The 19,400-nt window shown below is 43.1% G+C and overlaps 1 protein-coding gene and 1 long non-coding RNA gene across 2 annotated transcripts in view; one reads left to right on the top strand and one right to left on the bottom strand.

The window, feature by feature from the left end:
* Positions 1–19,400, bottom strand: part of rab11fip5a (RAB11 family interacting protein 5a (class I)) — a 28,495-nt gene that overhangs the window by 5,570 nt on the left and 3,525 nt on the right. The window contains exons 2-4 of the mRNA XM_034857976.1: positions 9,206–9,717; positions 5,536–6,124; positions 1,093–3,690 (exon numbers count right to left, since the gene is read on the bottom strand). Coding sequence (XP_034713867.1) covers positions 1,093–3,690; positions 5,536–6,124; positions 9,206–9,717 — 3,699 coding nt within the window. The remainder of the gene's footprint in view (positions 1–1,092; positions 3,691–5,535; positions 6,125–9,205; positions 9,718–19,400) is intronic.
* LOC117935652 overlaps positions 8,450–19,400 on the top strand; it is a 22,998-nt gene continuing 12,047 nt past the window's right edge. Inside the window, exons 1-2 of the long non-coding RNA XR_004654801.1 lie at positions 8,450–8,460; positions 16,621–16,625. This is a non-coding gene — a long non-coding RNA (uncharacterized LOC117935652). The remainder of the gene's footprint in view (positions 8,461–16,620; positions 16,626–19,400) is intronic.

The following is a 19,400-nucleotide window of genomic DNA, read 5'->3' as shown; positions in this document are numbered from 1 at the left end:
ACAGTCATGTATCCCAACATTCAAACAGTCCTTCAGCTAATTAACCATCTTAAATGGACTAAACTGTCTTGCTGTTAAAATATTAAATTAAACCAATTTGCCTGCTGGCTAGTTGAGTGACAAACAACCGCTAACCAGCTCTATGTTCAGGTCATCTTAGAGGATCTTCTCAGACGACAACTCTACAATATCACAGGAAAGTGTCAGTTTCCTGTGTCAGTAACCTACATTTACAAGGAAATCTGTCATTTATCAGACCACTCACCCACTGCAGTGGCATTCATGCAACCACAATCTTTGTCACATACAGCTCTCTTTATCCCAGGTAATATAAGTACAGATATTATTGGAGCACAACAGATTGCCCTCTAGACCTCCAGGATGACACCACACATGGACGCTACACCAACCATTTGAAATCCCCAGAAACTCGTCATTTTAGTCATCAAGCATCAAAGAGGTTAGACATGTGCAAGAGTCCTCATTAAAGGAAATACTGGTGAAAATTGAAAGACTTAATTGCATGTCTTGGTGCAATCAAACATGAAGAATTGTGTTAAATGTGTTATTACCCCAAGGTGAAAAGGAAATGCTAGAAGTGACACAACAACACCTCCATTGTCTCGTAGAAAGTCTGGTTTCTGGTTGAGATGTTGGCAAGTGAGTGTGGCTGTGTGAGAGCACTAGCTGGCCCTGTGGGGAGAGGGGGTTTGTGTGTGTGTGTGTTGGGAGGGAAGGGGTGTGTAGTAGGAATCAGGGCAAAATAATAACTGCTAATTGGCCTGAGGCTATGTTTCCCCTCCCGTTACCACAGAGCAAGGAGACCCAGGACACCTGCAGAGAAGTCCTGTTAACAACAGTGTGTGTGGGTGTGTGTGTGTGTGTGTGTGTGTGTGTGTGTGTCTCAAAGTGACGAGAAAGATAAGGTCACACCACAAAAGGAGGATCCCCTTGAGAGTCGCCGGCACAGAAGAAAAGCAGGCGGAAGCAGAGCGGCAGAAAGGGAAACTGAAGAGACGACAGAATAGAAGTTTCTGGAAGTGGGAAAAAGTGCTTCCTCTCCACCTTTTCACTGAGCATGTGCAACCTCACCTGTTCTGCTGATTGGCTGCCTGCTGCTGCTGCTGCTGCTGCTGCTGCTGTGTCTCCTGAAGCATTGGCTTTGGCGCCGCAGCCGGTGCCGTGCTGGTTGGTGACCTCGTCGTAGCGTTAGCAAGAGGAGGGAGGGAACAGAGCGCTACAGGGGAACTACTACTTTGAGGAGTGAGATAGGGAGCAAAGGAGGCCAGGGAGGGGAGGTCAGGGCCGGGTTGAGCTGAGGACGACTCCTGTATCGCACCGGGATCACTCCCAAAGGACGGCAGGAGGGGTTTGTCAAAGGCAGGTGTCAGTATGCCCTCGGACTGGGAGCGGTGTAGCGTAGCGTTTTGTCCCTGAGGGCATTTTGAGAACACATCACCTAAGACGACATGCTGGCTTACCACACCTGGTTCGATGAGTGTCCTTGGATTGCAGCTCATGTAAGAGTCCGTCAGTGGCGAAGGGAGTAAACCGAACGTTTCCCCTATCATGAAACTTGGCTCAAGAGTTGGCGTCTTGTCCTTAGCTCCATGGAAGGATTCTTCAGATTGGTCGGTCTGGTTGATTTCTTCATTACATGGCTTGCAAGCACTGGTGGAATCTTCTTGCCCCAAAGCAGCATCCACAGTCGTCTCAATCTCACTCAGCTCGCCGCAGAGCGTTGAGTTCACAGAGTGCAGCGTCTCATTTGGCTCCGAGCCGCTGGAGGATTTGGTGGACGGGTTGGACACACAAGTTTGGTAATCCTGCGAGTCGGTGCTGACATATAGGCTTTGTGAAAAGCTGCTGCTGCTCAGATCCGGCACCCAAGTGTGCAACGGTGTGTTGTCAAAGTCTTGGCTGGGACTGCTCGCAATGTGACTGGTGTTAAGGAAATCACCAAAAAGCCTGGATGGTATAGGAGAACGCTGGCTTGCATCCTGCCCTCCTAAACTATTGCTCCCAACGGGAGAGTCCGACAAACTCGGCTTCACGTCAGGGGAGGAGGTCATGATGTGTAGGGATGGGTGTGTGGAGCAAAGTTTATTAACTGGAATCGTATGAGTCATCACATCCGTAGTGTTACTTACAGATCGTGAGGAATCATTTGACACGTTTGAAAAATCCTCTACAGATCCGCTAAATTCCCTTATGCTTTTCTCTCCATTTTCATTGTCAGGCTGTAAAGAGACGCCTGGTTTTTGCTGTAGTTCTGAGAGTTTTGGTAACAAGTCAGAGTTTATGACATCGGAAAGGTTTGGTGCCTGAGTAAGTGCATCCTCACCTGTCCCTCTTGCAGCGACCACAGGCTGTTGATGTGTGAGCACTGGGGACTCCTGTGCCAAGGACCCCTCTGAACCGTGTAAAGCTGGCTTTTCATCACCATCCTTGTGCTGAATAACGGTGTGCTGGGCTACGGCGACTAAAGACAGACCATTGGACCTGTCAGTACTGCCATCTTCCGATTCTGAGGGCTTTATATTTTTTCCAACAGATGAATCAAAGGATTTCTCAAAGCAGAGGATGTTGCTTTCAAAGTTCTGTGCTTCAGCTTCTTCGGAGGAGGATGCAGAGAATTTGTCCGAATTTGAAGAGAGACAAGGGAGGAAATCCTCTTCTGCTGAGCTGCCAAGACCTGAAGAACCAGGATCTGGGGAGCTGCTGTTGAGCTTTACTGAAAAGGAGTGACAAGGGGCTTGATGCATATTAGTGTCGGTTAAACTTTTTGTGTTAGTAGCACTGTTAGCCTGATTAGTTTCAGTGCATGCATCCAGTTTTGGTGAGTTAGTGAAAGCATTTAAAGCTAAGTTGTCACTCTCAAAGCTTGTGTGCTCTGGGATTGTCTCAAGGAATTGTGCAAATGTGTCAAGATGATAGGTGTTAGTGTTGGCTGTCTGGCGGATGGTTTTATGTGCCTCGAATACAAACTCTGTGCAAGGTAGATGATGTAGTGCGTCATTTACATTTGTGTTTTGATCTGTTATGGGTACCGATGCTCCTTTATCATTGCAGTGTTCCAGTGGATGGTCACCGGGTGTGTTTTGCTGTGCTTTGCAGTCTGTGGTCAGATCCTCAGGAGACTGCAGCCTGCCAGCTGCAAACGCTTCAAAGGATTCATCCCACTCTGAATCCAGGTCCAGCTCCCCGGCATACATAATAGGGTTTAACAGCTTCATGCTTAAAGGTTTCTCTTCTTCCATGGGAACTAGAGGAAGAGGCCGTTTCTCATCTTTGGTCGTTGCTTCGCTCTTCGCATCCGTACCAATGACAGAGCCCTCCGTGGTTAGTTTGTCCTGAGCCAGGTTGGGGTTAGGGTTACTCGCCTGCGGAAAGAGTTGAACTATGGGGGGCCGGGAACTGGAGAGAAAGGGCAGAGGAGGCAGCGAAGGTTTATTGGGCTGAACGGTTAGCATGTCGTCATAGAAAGGGTTGTGCTGGAGGAGAGAGAAGAAAGGGTTGCAGGGGGACATGGCAGGCAGTGTGGTCTGTGAGTAGCAGAAGGGGTTAGTGTGATGCAGTGGAGAAACCACAGACGCAGGATCTACAGGGGGACCCGGGGGCTGGTGCCTGGGTGGGAAAGGTGGTGGGTGGGGGTCAGTGCTGGGCTCTAGTTTAGGTGACACCACCAGGCTGTGAAAGGAAGGGCACACAGTCCTGTTTATTAGTGTGGATTGTTCACGCAGCTCAACTACAGTAGCCTTTCGGTCTCAAGTCACATCTTAGTCATACTTTTTTTTTTACAGACTGGCTTTGACCGTTTATCTGCTTTCATGTCACGGTGATTCCGTCTGTAACATGCTAGAAAAGAGTCACCAGTTTAGAGTTTACACATCCAGCAGACACAGAGCAACATACGCATTCATTTACAGTTTCTTCGACCTGATGAATACGTCCAATATTGGCTCTGTTTTGGTCTCCACAATCACCTGAGCAAAATATCTTGCTCTTTACCTGCTGAATGATCCACTATATTGAGGAGCTAGTCTTTCCTTGTCTGTCTGCTCTGCTAGACACGTCTCTCAACCAAAACAATGTGCGTAAAGACACTAAAGCACTTCATAGAGTCTAAAGAGAATAGCAGAGTCAATTACACACTGTGGGTTCATTAGTATTACCGGCTGCTTTCACAATACAAGTAGGCATTTAATCCATTGTAGCCATTGCTAATCAAATATTGATTAGTGCAGTTTTAAAACCCCTTCAAAAAGAAATAGATTTTGGCAAAATTTGAACAATTTTACAAATAGGGGTTCAACAGTTACTGCAATCATATTCAATCATATTCAACTTAAACCAAAAAGAAGACCTGACACCAACCCACATCCCAAACATTCATCTCTGTGCCTCTTGTGTGTGTTCACTGGCCCGTGATTTAATATTTTGCAATAAAAAGTTGATGCAGCTGGGTGTAATGATTACTTAGTACAACTAGGGCCAACTTGGCACTTTTCCCCAAGGATGTGAAAGCATGTGGGTGTGTAGGTTGTAAAAATGTATAGTTACAGCACTGGCAGAAAGGTATTGAGTGTACTATGGTCCAGAATAGCTGACCTAGCCTCAATCAGCAGGTGCTTTACAGTTCAATGTTCCGTTTACGCTCCGTGTGCAGAAACATTACGATACTGTTGTCTTGGGCGGTAAATCAATATAAGTAAAAATGAAAAGTAGCTGTTTAAGGGTTCTTATAGACCTGAAATAAGGATTCATTTTATATAAGACTTCAACACAAACTGCAGAAGCAATGCACTCAACACACAAGATAAGCAGCACAAGAGAGAATACAGTACAGCAGGTGACACCCTCCAGATAAATTACCCACTAAAAACGTGATTGTGTTAGAAGTGGAAATAAACTTAGATGGGGTTTTTTCCCTCCCCTTTTCCTGCCCGCCACACACACACACATTACAAATGCATTGAAAACAAACACACAAACACACATACACAGTAACATCCCACAATCATATTTTCAAGGAAATTGACATCATTACTGAGCCATGCAGAGCTTCGCTTGATGGAGCTAATTTCACCGGAGCAGCTCCTCTCCTCTATCTGCATTGCAGCTACCTGCTGTAACCAGAGACCTAGACCTGGAGCTAGACAGGGATGTGAACACAGCTGGAGGCAACTTCCATCAGCCTCATGGGCCTCATTTTTTGAGGCTCTACGTATGTTGGCAAAGTGGTAGTTGTTGTTTTTGTTTGCATTATATCATAACATTATCTGTAATTTTATGTGGCTTATCAAATACAGACTGTGGTTTTTAATTGTGAGCATGAAAGTGTTGGAACATAAACCAAAGAATAATTATTTTTATGGAGGAGATGCAAACTCTCCTGAGCAGTTCTGGGCCTTCTGGATTCAATCCATATTCATATTGAAATAATAATACTCCATCATCTATTGGATGTTGTAGCACATTAACCTCTTAGTCTGTGTGTGTGTGTGTGTGTGTGTGTGTGTGTGTATATCTCACCTGGGTTTGCTGTGCGAGTCCTTTGATCCAAACCATCCCTTGTGTTTCTCCTCAGTGGCAGCTGGGGCCTGTTCAGACTCATCCTTGGACTGACTCTGCCCTTTCCCCGCAGACTCACTCCTCCCATGGGAGAACAAGTTCCTCCTCTGTTTTTTTCCCTGGCTTTCCGACTCCGCCATGGAAGAGGAGGAGGAGGCGGATTCAGGCTGAGCGGCCTGTCCCGACTGCTCCTCCTCATCCCCCTGCATGGGGCCGCTTTGCTCCAGGGCCGCCGCTATGGCCGCCTTCTCCTCCTCGCCGGGCTTGTCAAAAGACCAGCGGCGCCCATCTCCAATGGAGCCTTTGGGGAAGTCGGGGGGAGGTCTGAGGTTCTGCAGAGACACGGAGAGAGGCAAAGACTTCTGCAACAGGCCCAGGCCTAGAGAATCTGCAGGTTTTCCTGAGCCGGGGTCCAGGGGCTGGATGCTGTAAGCATGGCTTCCATTGACACACACAGTGGGCTGAGGCACTGCGATGCTGATCTCGCCATCATCATCCCCAAACTCACATGTAAGAGAGGAGGCCTTGGGCGACGTGTTTTCGGTGTGCTCTGCAAAAACAAAGCAAATATAAAGAGGGGGAGTGACAAGAAGGGAACGTGCAAAAAATATGGATCAATGACATCACATTTTTCACAGATGGACAGATTAGTCTCACTAGCACACATTAGAGTAGGTGTAAGAAGGATCAGTTTCTAGAATAATGAGAGCTGTTGCTCACTATCTCTCCGATCAGGTGATTTAACTTTGCAGGTGGCACTCACGGGAGCACATGCCTCCAGAAAGTCTACATAAAAATATTCCAGCTCCACATGTTGGACAGTCTCTTGAAGTTAATTAATTCTTTGCATTATCAACTTGTTTCATAACAGGCGCACACATTTCAGTATGTTAGCTGGTTATAGCATCACTGGGATGTTAGAGGTGAATGATATGGAACATCACAGCCTTTTCTCTCTCTGTGTGTCTGTAGCATTTATTATTTGAATTATTTCTTGTTTTATTATTTTTCTAAATGATGTTAGCTAAGTTTTAGTAAGTTACTTTTTATTATATACACAAATGATTTTAGAAACATCCATATACATGACCACACTATTACATTTTCAGATGATACGGCTACTTACAAAATTCTCAGACATTTGTATCTATCAACAGGAGATAGATGAGGTAGTAAAGTGGTGCAACAGGCATAACTTGCAATAAATTAAACAAAAGCTATCATGCTATTGTTTTACAGGGCAACCATGAATCTATTGTTCGTTATGGCGTTATGGCTTGGTTTAATAGCCTGTCCGGTCACAGCAAAATCACAGCTCCAAAACTTGATAAAAAGTCAAATAATTGGCCAGATGACACCAACTCCTCTTCAGGAGCGCTTTGCTTTGAGGAGGCGGTGAGGATCTCAAAATAGAGTGAGTTTGAGCTGATGCGTTCAAGCAGAAGGTACAGGTTACCAAACTGGAAGATTAAAAAGGTACAAATTCTCATTTGTGCCGCTTTCAATCAAATTAATGGAAAACAGATAAGGTGCGAACTGAACCTCCATCTTCCAAAATAACTAATTAAGACTTGTGGTACTTAACATTATGGTTATAAGATGTGCAATGATAGGGTACTCGTGCAATATTTTGTATGTATATACAGTATGTGATTTGTGAATTTGATATGGTAGTATGCAATTGGGCATTGTGCAATACAGAAGTTATAAACGACAGCCTGAGTTAACGGCAAATGTGCAATTGTTAAACATTAAGTGCAATACGAGGGGGAGGATGTGCTGTTGGCTTTTGTGAATGTGAGGGAAGGTGGGGGGGTATTGTGTGTGGTTATTAGATGTTAGATGATGTTCACTGAAGCATTGGATGAGATAATGTATGATTATGTTCTGTGTAGTTTAACTGTATGCTTATTGTGTGTGTGTGTGTGTGTGCGCGCGATGTGTCGCCATTTCTTTCACTCCAATGCCCCCAAACATTTATCCTATAGAAGACAATAAAGGCTAATCTCATCTGATCTTATTTATATATTTTCCTTTTTGGTTAAGGTTTGTTTTTCTCCTTAGGTTGAGGGGAGGTCATTTGTATAAAGCCCAATTTATGGTTCTTTGTTGAATTTACTCCTTAGGTACGTTTGTAGGTAAAATGGAGATACGGACCCTACGCTGGACCCTGCCCGGTCCCTACGCTGGACCCTGCCCGGTCCCTACGCTGGACCCTGCCCGGTCCCTACGCTGGACCCTGCCCGGTCCCTACGCCGGACCCTGCCTGGACCCTACGCCGTTGCCATCAAGGAGAGGGTTAAATTTTCCTGCTACTGCTTTTTGACCATGGTTGGAAAACACAGAGGAGACACTTTGTTTCCCTGACTACGCATCTATAGCCGTGTGCTTAGTTTGCGGAGAACAGATCGCTGCGTTGGATTATAAGAGCGGAAACAGACATCTGAAGCTTTGTTAGTTAAACTACAAAAGAAACAAGGCATCCAGTGATGCAGCAAAAAAGACCAGCTCTGTAATCTCCCACAAGAGGGCCTAGAACAGTAAGCCATTATGTGACTGAAGTGAACTCAGAACTGAAATAGGTATTTTTGCATTGTCTTATACATCGGCAGGTGTTGTGTAAGTCTAAAACTGAACCATGTTAATGATGTAACTTCATCAGGGTAAGAGCATTAAATCACAGGCTGTTTGAGTCACTTTTGGACGAGCATGGAACTGAACATGGTGACATAGGCTAGCACACAGCTGTCAGGTAGCTCAGCCTAAAGGTGCTTTAAAGAGGGTGGCACCTGAGAGCAGAGATTCCAGAGCTTTGTGAAATGAAAGGCAGAAACATCCCAGAGCTCTCAGACATAAACTGGATGGCTGATCTGCATTTGCTATTGTGTGATGTGACTGCACTAATGAAGGAACTAAACACCAAACTGCAAGGCAAGGGCCTCTTTGCACATGAAATCCTAAATAATCATAATAATGTTGGCATTTTATACTATGTCTGCTTCACTTTTTCATGTTTAAAGATAAAAGTTAAAAAAGCCAACTGTTTAGTTAGACTATGAACAACACTTTGTAAAGTTAAATGAATGTTGTTGTTTGAAAATGGCATGTCCTAGTCATTACATTTGTGCCCTCACTAGTCACAGCTTATCAAAGAACTTACATACAAGTTACTGCTTTTTATAAAGAGATTAAATTAATATTGAGCAGCCTGAATTGCCTGAATTGACTTCAGCCTATCGGTCCGTCCCTCCACAACAGTCCCTGTTTCTCACGTCGCCCCTTGGGAATATGAATTGCCCACCCCTACCAAAGCCTATTAAAGTGGCCTGTACTTATACTTGTGTGCTGGTGTGTGTCTCTTTAGGAGAATAGTGTGTGTATGTGCGTGAGGAGTGTGTGTGCGTGAGGAGTGTGTGGCAGAGCGAGTGAGAGCGTGACAGTGATAAGCTTTGGAGCGAGGACAATAGGAAAGGCCTAGTGGGAGAAACAAAGTGTCTCCCCTGTGCTTTCTGACCACGGATGTCTCCGTATGACAACCTCACAGTGTTGACAAGATTTAATCTGAAATGAAATGTCGCTGTATATACACTATATAGATGTAGATATAAAGATCCAGAACAAAGACTCTCACCTGGGCTGTTATCGGCCGTCAGGTTGCTGCTGTTGCTAGGCGAGTTGGAGAGGTCAGAGACCACCACGCTGATGCCGGCCGTGGGGCTGAGGCTCCCGCCCCGGGACGATGACTCGCTGCTCTCTGAGCCCAGGGACGTGCTGGAACGAGTGTCCGATGACTTCCTCAGCTTCCCTCTCAGAAAGTAGGTCCTCATCTTGCTCCGCCGGGCCTCGCCCCCCTCATCGTCCTCGTAGTCCTCTTCCCCGCCTCCATCACTCGGGAGCCGCTGCCGTATCCGGTAAAGGGAGCCGTAACCACTTGGTAGGACGGCCGAGGCCGAGTCCTCCTCGCTGGACCTCCTCTTCCCCTTTATGCGCTCTTTCAGCTTGCCAAAGGTGGAGACGCCCTTGTCCTTCATCACCAGCTCGTACATGCTGGCTGTCAGGTTGTTCCGGGTGAACTGGACGCTGACTTGGATGTCTCCTCGCTCCTTCTCTTTCTTCCCCGTCTTAGAGTTGAGCTTGTACCACCTGCAACAGATAACAACCCATTCACATGAGATTAGTAGAAAATACTCACTTAGCTGGGGACACAACGAGCCATGCTCAACAGAATATCTACTCAATGCCGGTTCCAGCTTCTCAAATATGACAGATGTGCTGCTTTCTAGGTTTAATATCATGATAAATGTAATGTATCTAAGATATGAACTGCTGGTCAGATCATAGTATTTTAAGCCACCACCGTGGGCTCTGTGATGGACGTTTGTCATTTTTCTGACTTTTCTAAGATTTTATAGCCAAAGTGATTAATGAAAGAATCATAAACAGTGACAAATTGATCGCTACTGAAAACTGTTAGTTGCAGCTCATCTTTAGATATTTGGTTTCTATACAAGTGCTTGCCCTATATAGAGCTGCAGAGTGGGAGGAGATGTTTGCCCTTTGTGCTCTACATTAGCATGAAACCCTTGTGCCGGATTGTACAAAAGATTAACAACTGCATTAGAAAATATCTGCTTCTTCAATAAAAAGTCAAAAGGTAAAAGCCTGTGTACATAAAAGAAAAGGAGAAAAACTAAAAACACAATCTTAAGATCAATTCTGGGTGAATTTGGGATGAATGCGGCCATGTGCGCATTAGCGATTCACCACCACTCTGATTTGCACCTCTCTGAGTGGCTTCTTCTCCATGGGTATCATAGTTTTGATTTGATAATTTGCCGAATGCCAAATGATATAATTTCTGAATAAAAAAGTTTTGAACAGAATAATTGAAAAGAAGTTGACCATATAATAGACCTCCAGGATTGTTAAACTATCCGGAGAGCCCTGGGTTTCATAAGTAACATTGGAGCAGTTCTTAGAAACACTGTTTACCGGTGGGTGGAACAGCGCCAACGACTTCAACACATCATGACTCATGGGAAAGTCTCATCTGGTCCGTTGTGACCTGTTCATAAAAAAATATGACTGAGAAGAAACATTTCTGTTTCTTTGGTGCTGCCAAAGTATAGTTATCCGCGCAGGGTGGAAGGCTGAAAACTGGGCCGGAAACCCAAACCTGCTTTTGTATTTTACTTCCTGTGCATCTGGGCTATTTTCACCTCCCACCTCAACCACAGGGCCTTTTTCTATTGTTCGTAAGCGGCCTCTATGAGGCTGATTGACTGATACCAGCCCAAATTTCACAACATTGTTTTTTTGATAGAGAAGAATTCTACATAGTTCCATGTGTAGGTTATAGTGTCTATCTGGGCTCCAAATTCAAGGGTTAATAGATTCTATATGAAGTGGTTTTACAGAAATAGTACTGTATTCGTGAAAGCCAATCTAATTACATACAGACAAAACGACCAGACCTATAAGTCAAACGCGAAGGACCAGCTGCAATGTTACATGCTAGAATGTGCAATGCAAATGCAGACGTCTTTACCGAACACAAATCGTTATTAAAAAAACAGATCAAATGTAACAAATGTAAAACAGGATGTCAGAGGAGTTAAAGCAGGTAAAGTAACCTATATTGTGCGTCATGATCAACTAAAAGGACCCGGTCTGTTGCGTTAACAAGAAAACCTAAACGTCATGGTATGAAAGGTATGAAATGTGCAACTGAAGAAAAATCTGAAGAAAAGATGATGAAACCTGGTAACCTCACATATTACCTGCACAGCTGTCATAGAAACCAGAGAGCTTTTTTATCCCCCCCCCCCCAACCACAAGATTACTCCTTTTTTCTGTAAACCTTGAGTATGACTACGCAAAAACTCAGCGAGGCAGAAAATCTACCCAAACGCTGTTGAACATGGCAGCATATGTAGATGGTGTGTTCACTGAACTCAGCGGCCAGTTAGCCTGGTGGGACTGATGCCGTGAAGCAATACGGCTTCATTAGGGATGGCATTATTCGTGCCAATATTTTTTGACCAATTTCCCAGAGGTTTTCCATTTATCCTGCACAGATTTATCATCACAGAGTTAGGACAATCATGGGAAATTGGTTCCTTCTTCTGTTCAATAATATAAAGTATGATATGGGAAAAGTATTATTTTAAAAAACTGATGTTGAACGTCTGAGCTGTACCTGAGATCAAACGATTGTGTCAAACTAACAATTGTTTTGATCAATTTCACAGCTTGCTCGGAATCAAAAAAACGGAAATTTTGAACAATACCGTGACAGGTTCATTTCAGTAAAATATGATTTAAATGAAACCAAATCTTAATACTGACCAAGCACAGTATTACCTAACGTTAGCATGTAAACATACGTACTGTACAGTTAGCATCAAACTTTAGCTAAACATTGCATGCTAATGTAATATGTTGTCCATTTAATAAAAGGCCAACAGCCTTACAGTGGTCTAAAGCCATAGGAAAAGAAACAAGAAAGTTTCCTTCTCTACCCATTGGGATAATTGCAGGCTGCAGGAAAACAACAAAACACAAGTCCCAGAATTCACGGCACAGGCTGTTATGTAATCATCTTCATCCTGCCACCGACCTCAAGTTCAGCCCTGAAAACACGATAACACCCAAGATGAATGCCTTGGAAACAATTAGCACACAAACTCCTTTCCAGTACGAAACTCTCTGAGAGCCACAAATAACAGATAGGTGGAGCCCGGAGCACGGAGGAGAGAGGAAGGCCGATGCTTTCAGCTTGTAGCTCCACAGGAACACCAAACATTACATCTCGCATAAATAGACAACAATAATAAAATTAGTTTTGAGTAATCCATATCTCACAGACACGTAGGAACAAGTGACACTCAAATCAGGTACATATACTAAACAATATATTTGTATAAAAATGATTTTAACGGGGTGCCCGGATAGCTCAGATGGTAGACCGGTTTAGTCCTCAACGCAGCGGCCGTGGGTTCGACCTTTGCTGCATGTCAATCCCCCCCCCCCCTCTCTCTCTCTCTCTCTCCTTTCATATCTTCAGCTGTCCTGTCAAAATAAAGGCTGAATATGCCTCCAAAAAATAATCTAAAAGAATTAGGCTGAATTGTTCAAATCCAGACATTTACTTTGGCACATTTCACTAAATCATATCCTGTTACCGAATTATCAAGATGCATGGGAACAGAGTCCATTCCTGAGCTTGTCATTTCTTTTTTTCTTGGAGGCATACACAAAGATTGTGTAGTTGGCTTGTGTTCAAGTTTCTAAAATTTAAAAAAGAAAATAAAGTAAACCAGTGTTTCTACTTCACCTGCCTGTTAGGCATGGACTCAAGTTTCACATCGATGCTCCAACAGTAGTATCAGGCCCCTTCCAGATTCAGCAGCCAACTAGCCGAGGTGGGGCTCAAATTCCAAACACAGGAGCTGCTGGGAGTTCCGTAAGGGTTTTCTTTTGCAGATCTACACTTACTATCGTGATCATACCATCAACCATGCAGAGATTGTAATCCAGGGGACTATTTGTCCTTAATTGACTAAACTAGCCACTAATTTTTTTCATGGAGCAAATACATGCACATTTGTGATGTATGCCCATCTGTGTTCTTCGATTTTTTTATTTAGTTGTATTACATCTAAAAAGCTGACTAAAAACATTTTTTTAGTCAGACCAAAACCGTCTTTTGTTTTTCCAAACGATGCAAAAAAGTTGCAGGCCTATTTAGGTACATGCACCTGTGCTTGCGGGTCATGAGAAAGCCCGACACCAACAAATGTTAACGCAAGTAACATGAGGCCTAACTACAGAAACTGCACACAGACAAAAACAGCAGCCTATATTTTGAAGTCCACGTTCTCAGGCAGAGAACAGTCCGTTACCGAAGAGGACCCATTCCCCCAAAAGCATCCTCCCACACAGCGCCTGTACAGTTCAACAAGGCCACTGTGCTGATGCTGGAAAGCATTTGTGGTATAAATGTCCACTGAAAAGTGTAGGAACATCCAAGTGCCAATATAATTCTCATAGCCAAACTATCTGCCTGTTTTGTGGAATTTGTGGGAGGCTACACAGATACCAGTTTTTTTATAAAACAGTTCCATTCCAGAGCTGCAGAGCATGACTGCATATCTGCTTCCCCATCTTGCAAAAACAGGAAATCACAACACTCCACCCCATCCCAGCATGACACCATCTCCTCATCTAACCCCCACCTCCCTCATCCACAGAGGAGTAGATAGGAAACTTCTCTCTATGCTGCCGTCTTATTTTAGGCTTCGGCTTACAAAGTCCTCTGAGGAACAAGTCGATCCCCAGGAATTACTAGACAAATGGGCTATCAACCTATTTTATCCAGCATGTCCTCAGTCTCTGCGGGGCTCTGGGAGCCTGGGTGGTATCAGAGTCACACACATAAGAGACTCTTCTGAAAAAAATGGTGCCAAGGGCGCAGGATCTGTGTCTACTGTGGGATTTAGAAGTGCACATTACTCACCAAACATATTGGTATTTAAGGTTATGTATCGCTCTGAGATACTTCTTTTCTTCCCCCAGAGGAGTCAGAGGGGTTTGCTGTGAGGCTCAAGGGCCTCTGCTAGGGCCGAGAGGGATTGATGCACTACAGGAAAACTTAAGACAACACAAGCAAAAGCAAAAGCAACAAAACAACACAGCCATGCCAGCAGCTCTGAGAGGTGGCAGTCAGGCAGAGCGCTGCTCTGAGTTAAATCACAACCACATCATAACTGTGGTTATCACTTAACACAAAGTGCAGCGGAGGTCGAGGGGAATGTCACTGGTTTTGTAGGTACCCGATGACGATAAGAGGCAGAGTCAAGGGGATCACCAAAATCAATAGGATTCCTCCTCTGGATAAGTGCTCCAGATGCAGCGACAGTGCCCTTGCAAATGGATAGCGGAGATAGCAACAAAGGGCTGGATGTCAGGCTTTATCACAGCAATGTATTTCCAGGGAACCAGACAACATCACAGCTAACACTAAGAAACAACAGCAGGTCAGACTTTTGTCCAAAGAAACCTTGACTGGCAAACATTAGATCTTTGATAAATATAAATGTTCTCTTACAGTGTGAAATAAATAGCAAATTAATTTGGATAAACAGCCATACAGACAGCTGGCATGCTGTGTCAGCAGATCCTAGGGCTGGGTTGATAAGGAGAAAATCAAATATCATAATATTTTTGACAATATACCTTGATATCGATATCGCAACAATATTGTAGTGTTGACTATTGGTGCATTTATAAAATATTTACACAATGAGATATTTGGTAACGTGGATGTAATGACTAACAGGTACCTATGTATTAAACACATTAACAACTCCTTTCAAGATGCAAGGTAGGGGAGTGGCGATGCTACATTTGAATTACCAAGTAGACACTACCCTGTTATAACTCTATCAATGATACAACGCAACAAACCCTCCAGGAGCACTGTGGGTAATGCAGCAATGTGGCCTGGATTCCTGCCTTCATCAGCAGAAGTAGCGGACGGACACCGAGACCCAGACCACATTCCACATCTGGATGCGATGAGCTCTAGCCTCACCACCGACTTCCCTCCCAATACTTTCACACAACTAGGCATGGTTTCTCTAAAACCACACCTCCTAAGGCTCAGCGTTAGAAAACTAAGAAAAGGGTTTTTTATGTCATTTTTTGTCTCATAAACACCAGTAAACCAGGTTTGTGTGTAGCTTTAAGCAATAGTACAGTAGATAAAGGTCCCTGATTACAGCTGAAATGTTTCACTGGATGAGATGTCAAACTTTATTCTTGCTTTTGATGACACAAGCTGGTTTGGTAAAATAAAGATGTAAAGTAGATGAACAGATGTAAGAGACATTTGTGGTCTAAACATAATGGGATCACGGGATAACTATTTACTAAACTCAACAGAGCAAATATCTCATGATCAAAGAAAAACTAAATTCTCATGCCGAGTAAAAAAATTAAATTTTGTTCACAAGAAAACACATGAATCAATACTTGCATTCCTCCTTTAAAAAAATACCTGACTGATCACCAGTGGAATTAAAACATTATTAGGGGGGTGTTGTTTAAGTCTTAGCTATGCAACAGTAAAATGAGTCAATGCAAAAGTAGATGATCACAAACAGAAGCTGAAGCTACAGTCTGATAATATGGCTGCTGCTGTCTGTTTGCTGAAAAAGGCTGCAACAAATGATACAACTTTATTTCTGTTGGACTGTGCTGTTATCATACGAGGTCATCTTATGTTGAAGGTCAGGGCCAATTTCTGCATTACAAAAGGCAGACTCCAGTTTACTTTGTGTCCAGATGCTTCTGTCTGCAAAGTAGCAAAATTGTTGAGCTAAGTGAGACTCTGGCTGGCTTTGTGGGCAGACGTTCCTCCTCTAACTACTGTCTGATGCCTTCAGGAGATTTACACTGACGGAAAAAAAGTATTTGATCCCCTGCTGATTTTGTACGTTTGCCCACTGACAAAGAAATGATCAGTCTGTAATTTTAATGGTAGATTCATTTGAACAGTGAGAGATAGAATAACAGATAGAATTTCTGGCTCCCAGGTGTCTTTTATACAGGTAACAAGCTGAGATTAGAGCACACTCTTAAACAGAGTGCTCCTAATCTCAGTTTGTGCCCGTCTGAAGTTCACCAATGAACATCTGAATGATTCAGAGGACAACTGGGTGTAAAGATTTTGGTCAGATGAGACCAAAATGGAGCTCTTTGGCATCAAAAGGGGTTACGATAGTTTCAACAACTGATAAATAAATGAATGCTCCTTCTCCATTAATAACACAAATAATGTTAAGTGCATTTTGAATCCATTACGGAGGAATTCATTGTTATTTATGCAGAGTTTTTAGTGAAATATAATGAATATCTGGTGGGTTAAAACTCACAACAAGATTTAGCCAATTGCTAAATCCTGAAGATGCTAGCAGTGGCTAGCATCGTTGAGCATTGGCTGCTTTGTTTACGTTAGCATGCCGGCTAATTACCTAGCTACAGAAAGAGTGCTCTGACCTGGCTGAGCTGTGTAGCGACAGGGACTAAAGACAAGACAAATTAGGCTGCTGTGTCACAGTGACTCAGATTTAGAAACAACCGTCTCCTCTGGCTCTGACTGATAAAATATCATCATTTTCATGTGTCTTGTCTTCGACTTACTGTGCCTCCATGACAATGTCAGACAAGCTGATGGGAGATTTGTGATGCATTTACACAGCCCATGACTCAAGAATCTAGGTTAGGTTAGTTGCAATTCGAGTAAAATGTGGGTTGCAATATATCCTGTTACCTATAGAATGCGATTGACTTAAATTAATTTGATAAATCTCCTTGCTTTCAACATTCTGAGGTACATTTATATTATCTAGGATTGCCCGGTCATGCTCTTATGTAACTTCTATGCCTAATTCCATTACACCATGTTCTCTCACGGCAGTCGCAACTGAAAGCCTGTTTGCTCTTAACAGGGGATTTCTCTGGATGACAGACACACACACTCTTTCTTTCGGAGATACAGATGGAGGTTCAACTCTCAGGCCTGCCTCAGTAACACTCTTGTCTGAAACAACATCAGTGCTTTGTTTCCTTCAGATAAACAACGTGACAGGGGATGTGAAAGTGAGACAGCATTGGCACAAAAAAAAAGACTGGCCGTGAAAAACTCAAATCTAACATCTAAATCATAATATCAGCGCTGCAAGAACCACACGACGAACACCGCAAAGTATCCCTGATCTGCAGGAAAAAAAGAGCTGAAACTTGAAATCACTCGCTTGGGAAGAAACTTGATAATTGAGGAAAAATGTGTCTGACAAGTTCAATATTCAGCAAAAGTATTACAGATTAATCATTTTTGTTGATAATGTGGGAGGTTGTTCATTTTTGTCCACAGTGCGTTGATCTGGCAGTGTTTCTGTAGCTTCCCCCTCCTGACAGACCCTGGAAGGGAATTCACCCAACGCCCACCTTTCCAGGAATCTGCTCTACACAGATAGCTCAACATGCAAATACATCACGGCCACTGTATTCTCCCCTGCCACCTATTAGAAGGCAGCTGCTCTGCCTTCATTTACAGGGAAACTGCTGAATAAAGATTAGACATGTTGGGACGTGTTTAAAATAAAGCATTTATGTGGTTGTTTTTGCTGCTCTCGTTGCCAATTTGAGTAGCTAAACTGTGTCCTAATATTTGCTCATAACATTGGTCATTTAGAGTGTTTCTGTCTTGTAATAAAGAGGTATGAGTAAGAGAATCCTGAATACTGATTTGGTGTTTGATGTAGGGCTGCAACTAACAATTATTTTCATCATTGATTAATTATTAAAGTTTATAAAATGTCTGAAAATAAGGAAAAATTCACTTCACAAGCCCTTACTCAGAGCCCTTGTTTTGCCAGTCACAAGTGATAAAACTTAGTGTTTTGAGTCCTAACTACTCCTTATGCAGCCTTCGTCAGATTTAATGCAATTTTAAAGTTATGATTAGTATAGTAGGAGCATCCATGAGCAGCTTTCCCACAGTGAGGAAACAATACACAGCGGATATGCCATTTACTTTTCTAATGTTACTTTTAACCCCACAATATTTAATTAACGAGGTGCTTGCAGTTTTGCTCTCTTTGTTTTTGATTTAGAAAGGCTAATGCAGAGGTGCCCAAACTCTTTCAGATGATGGGCCAAAATGTATCTGAATGAAAGGCCACAGGACAAAAATAAATGAAGAATACTATTCATCTTGTAAATCTTACAAGGCAAGTTTAACCCTACTGTGCTTTGCATTGCCGTAAAACTCAGATTAAGGACTTTTTACCTGCACAAAATGCCTGTTTCGAAGTCATTACTGTTAGGATTTTACAGCACTTTCCAATTGAGAGGATTAAAGCCCGAGCATGTCAAATGCCATGGTGGGCCAAAACAAAGGGATCAAGGGCCAAACTTTGCCTGCAAGCCCCAAATTGAGCCAAAAGTCACCAGATTCATGACTCAATTGTGGCATTAGCTCACTAGTTCAATCATTAGTTTGTCTTTATCCTCTCACCTGCAGAATACACTAATCTTCTCCAACATAAGCACATCTAACTTTAAATCTCATCCTTCATTTTCACTGACTGTGACTGGAACATGCTGATTCAGGGGTGCACTGTGTGGAAACTGATGAATGCTGGAGAGAATAAAACAAGTCAGATGTTCAGAAGAAAAGAGCCACTTCGACCCAACATCTCTCCATTTGCTAAAATATACCACCCAGAGCAATACATCACTGTGACGCCCCCAACCTCCTTTAAAGGGCATTATAAATAATATAAACTGTAAAGTGAAGGAGTCTTGGCACAGGCCTCAACCTTTTCAATACTAAACGTAACACTACTGTCACTGAAAAACCACATTTAATTGAAATGAAGATTTATTAACAATCTAAACACGGATGTGTTTGTGAAATTGGAGTTTTGATTAAAAAAATTTGAAAACACATCAAGGCGCAGCAAACTCACACACTAAAGTGATACTATGTAACTTGTGAAAGAAGATATAGCATATTCTCTTACAAAATTTAAAGTAACTTTAAAAAGCAAGAGTTTAGAATCCATTATGAGTAGGTTCGGTATAGGTATCTAAACCGAGGCATGATATCAGCACTGCTATCCAAACATTTTGAACAATATCCATGGCACACATCCTGTCCGGGTGTAAAAAGCACCCAAGGAAGGTATAGATGGCGCCATGACAAGGTGCTCATGACACTCGCTAACACCTTAGAGCAGGAGAGGAAAAAGAAACGC

Source organism: Etheostoma cragini, chromosome 20, assembly GCF_013103735.1.
Source record: "Etheostoma cragini isolate CJK2018 chromosome 20, CSU_Ecrag_1.0, whole genome shotgun sequence".
NCBI classification, from domain to species: Eukaryota; Metazoa; Chordata; class Actinopteri; order Perciformes; family Percidae; genus Etheostoma; species Etheostoma cragini.
Note: the sequence above shows the minus strand (reverse complement) of the source record. Positions and strands in the feature narration are given on the sequence as shown.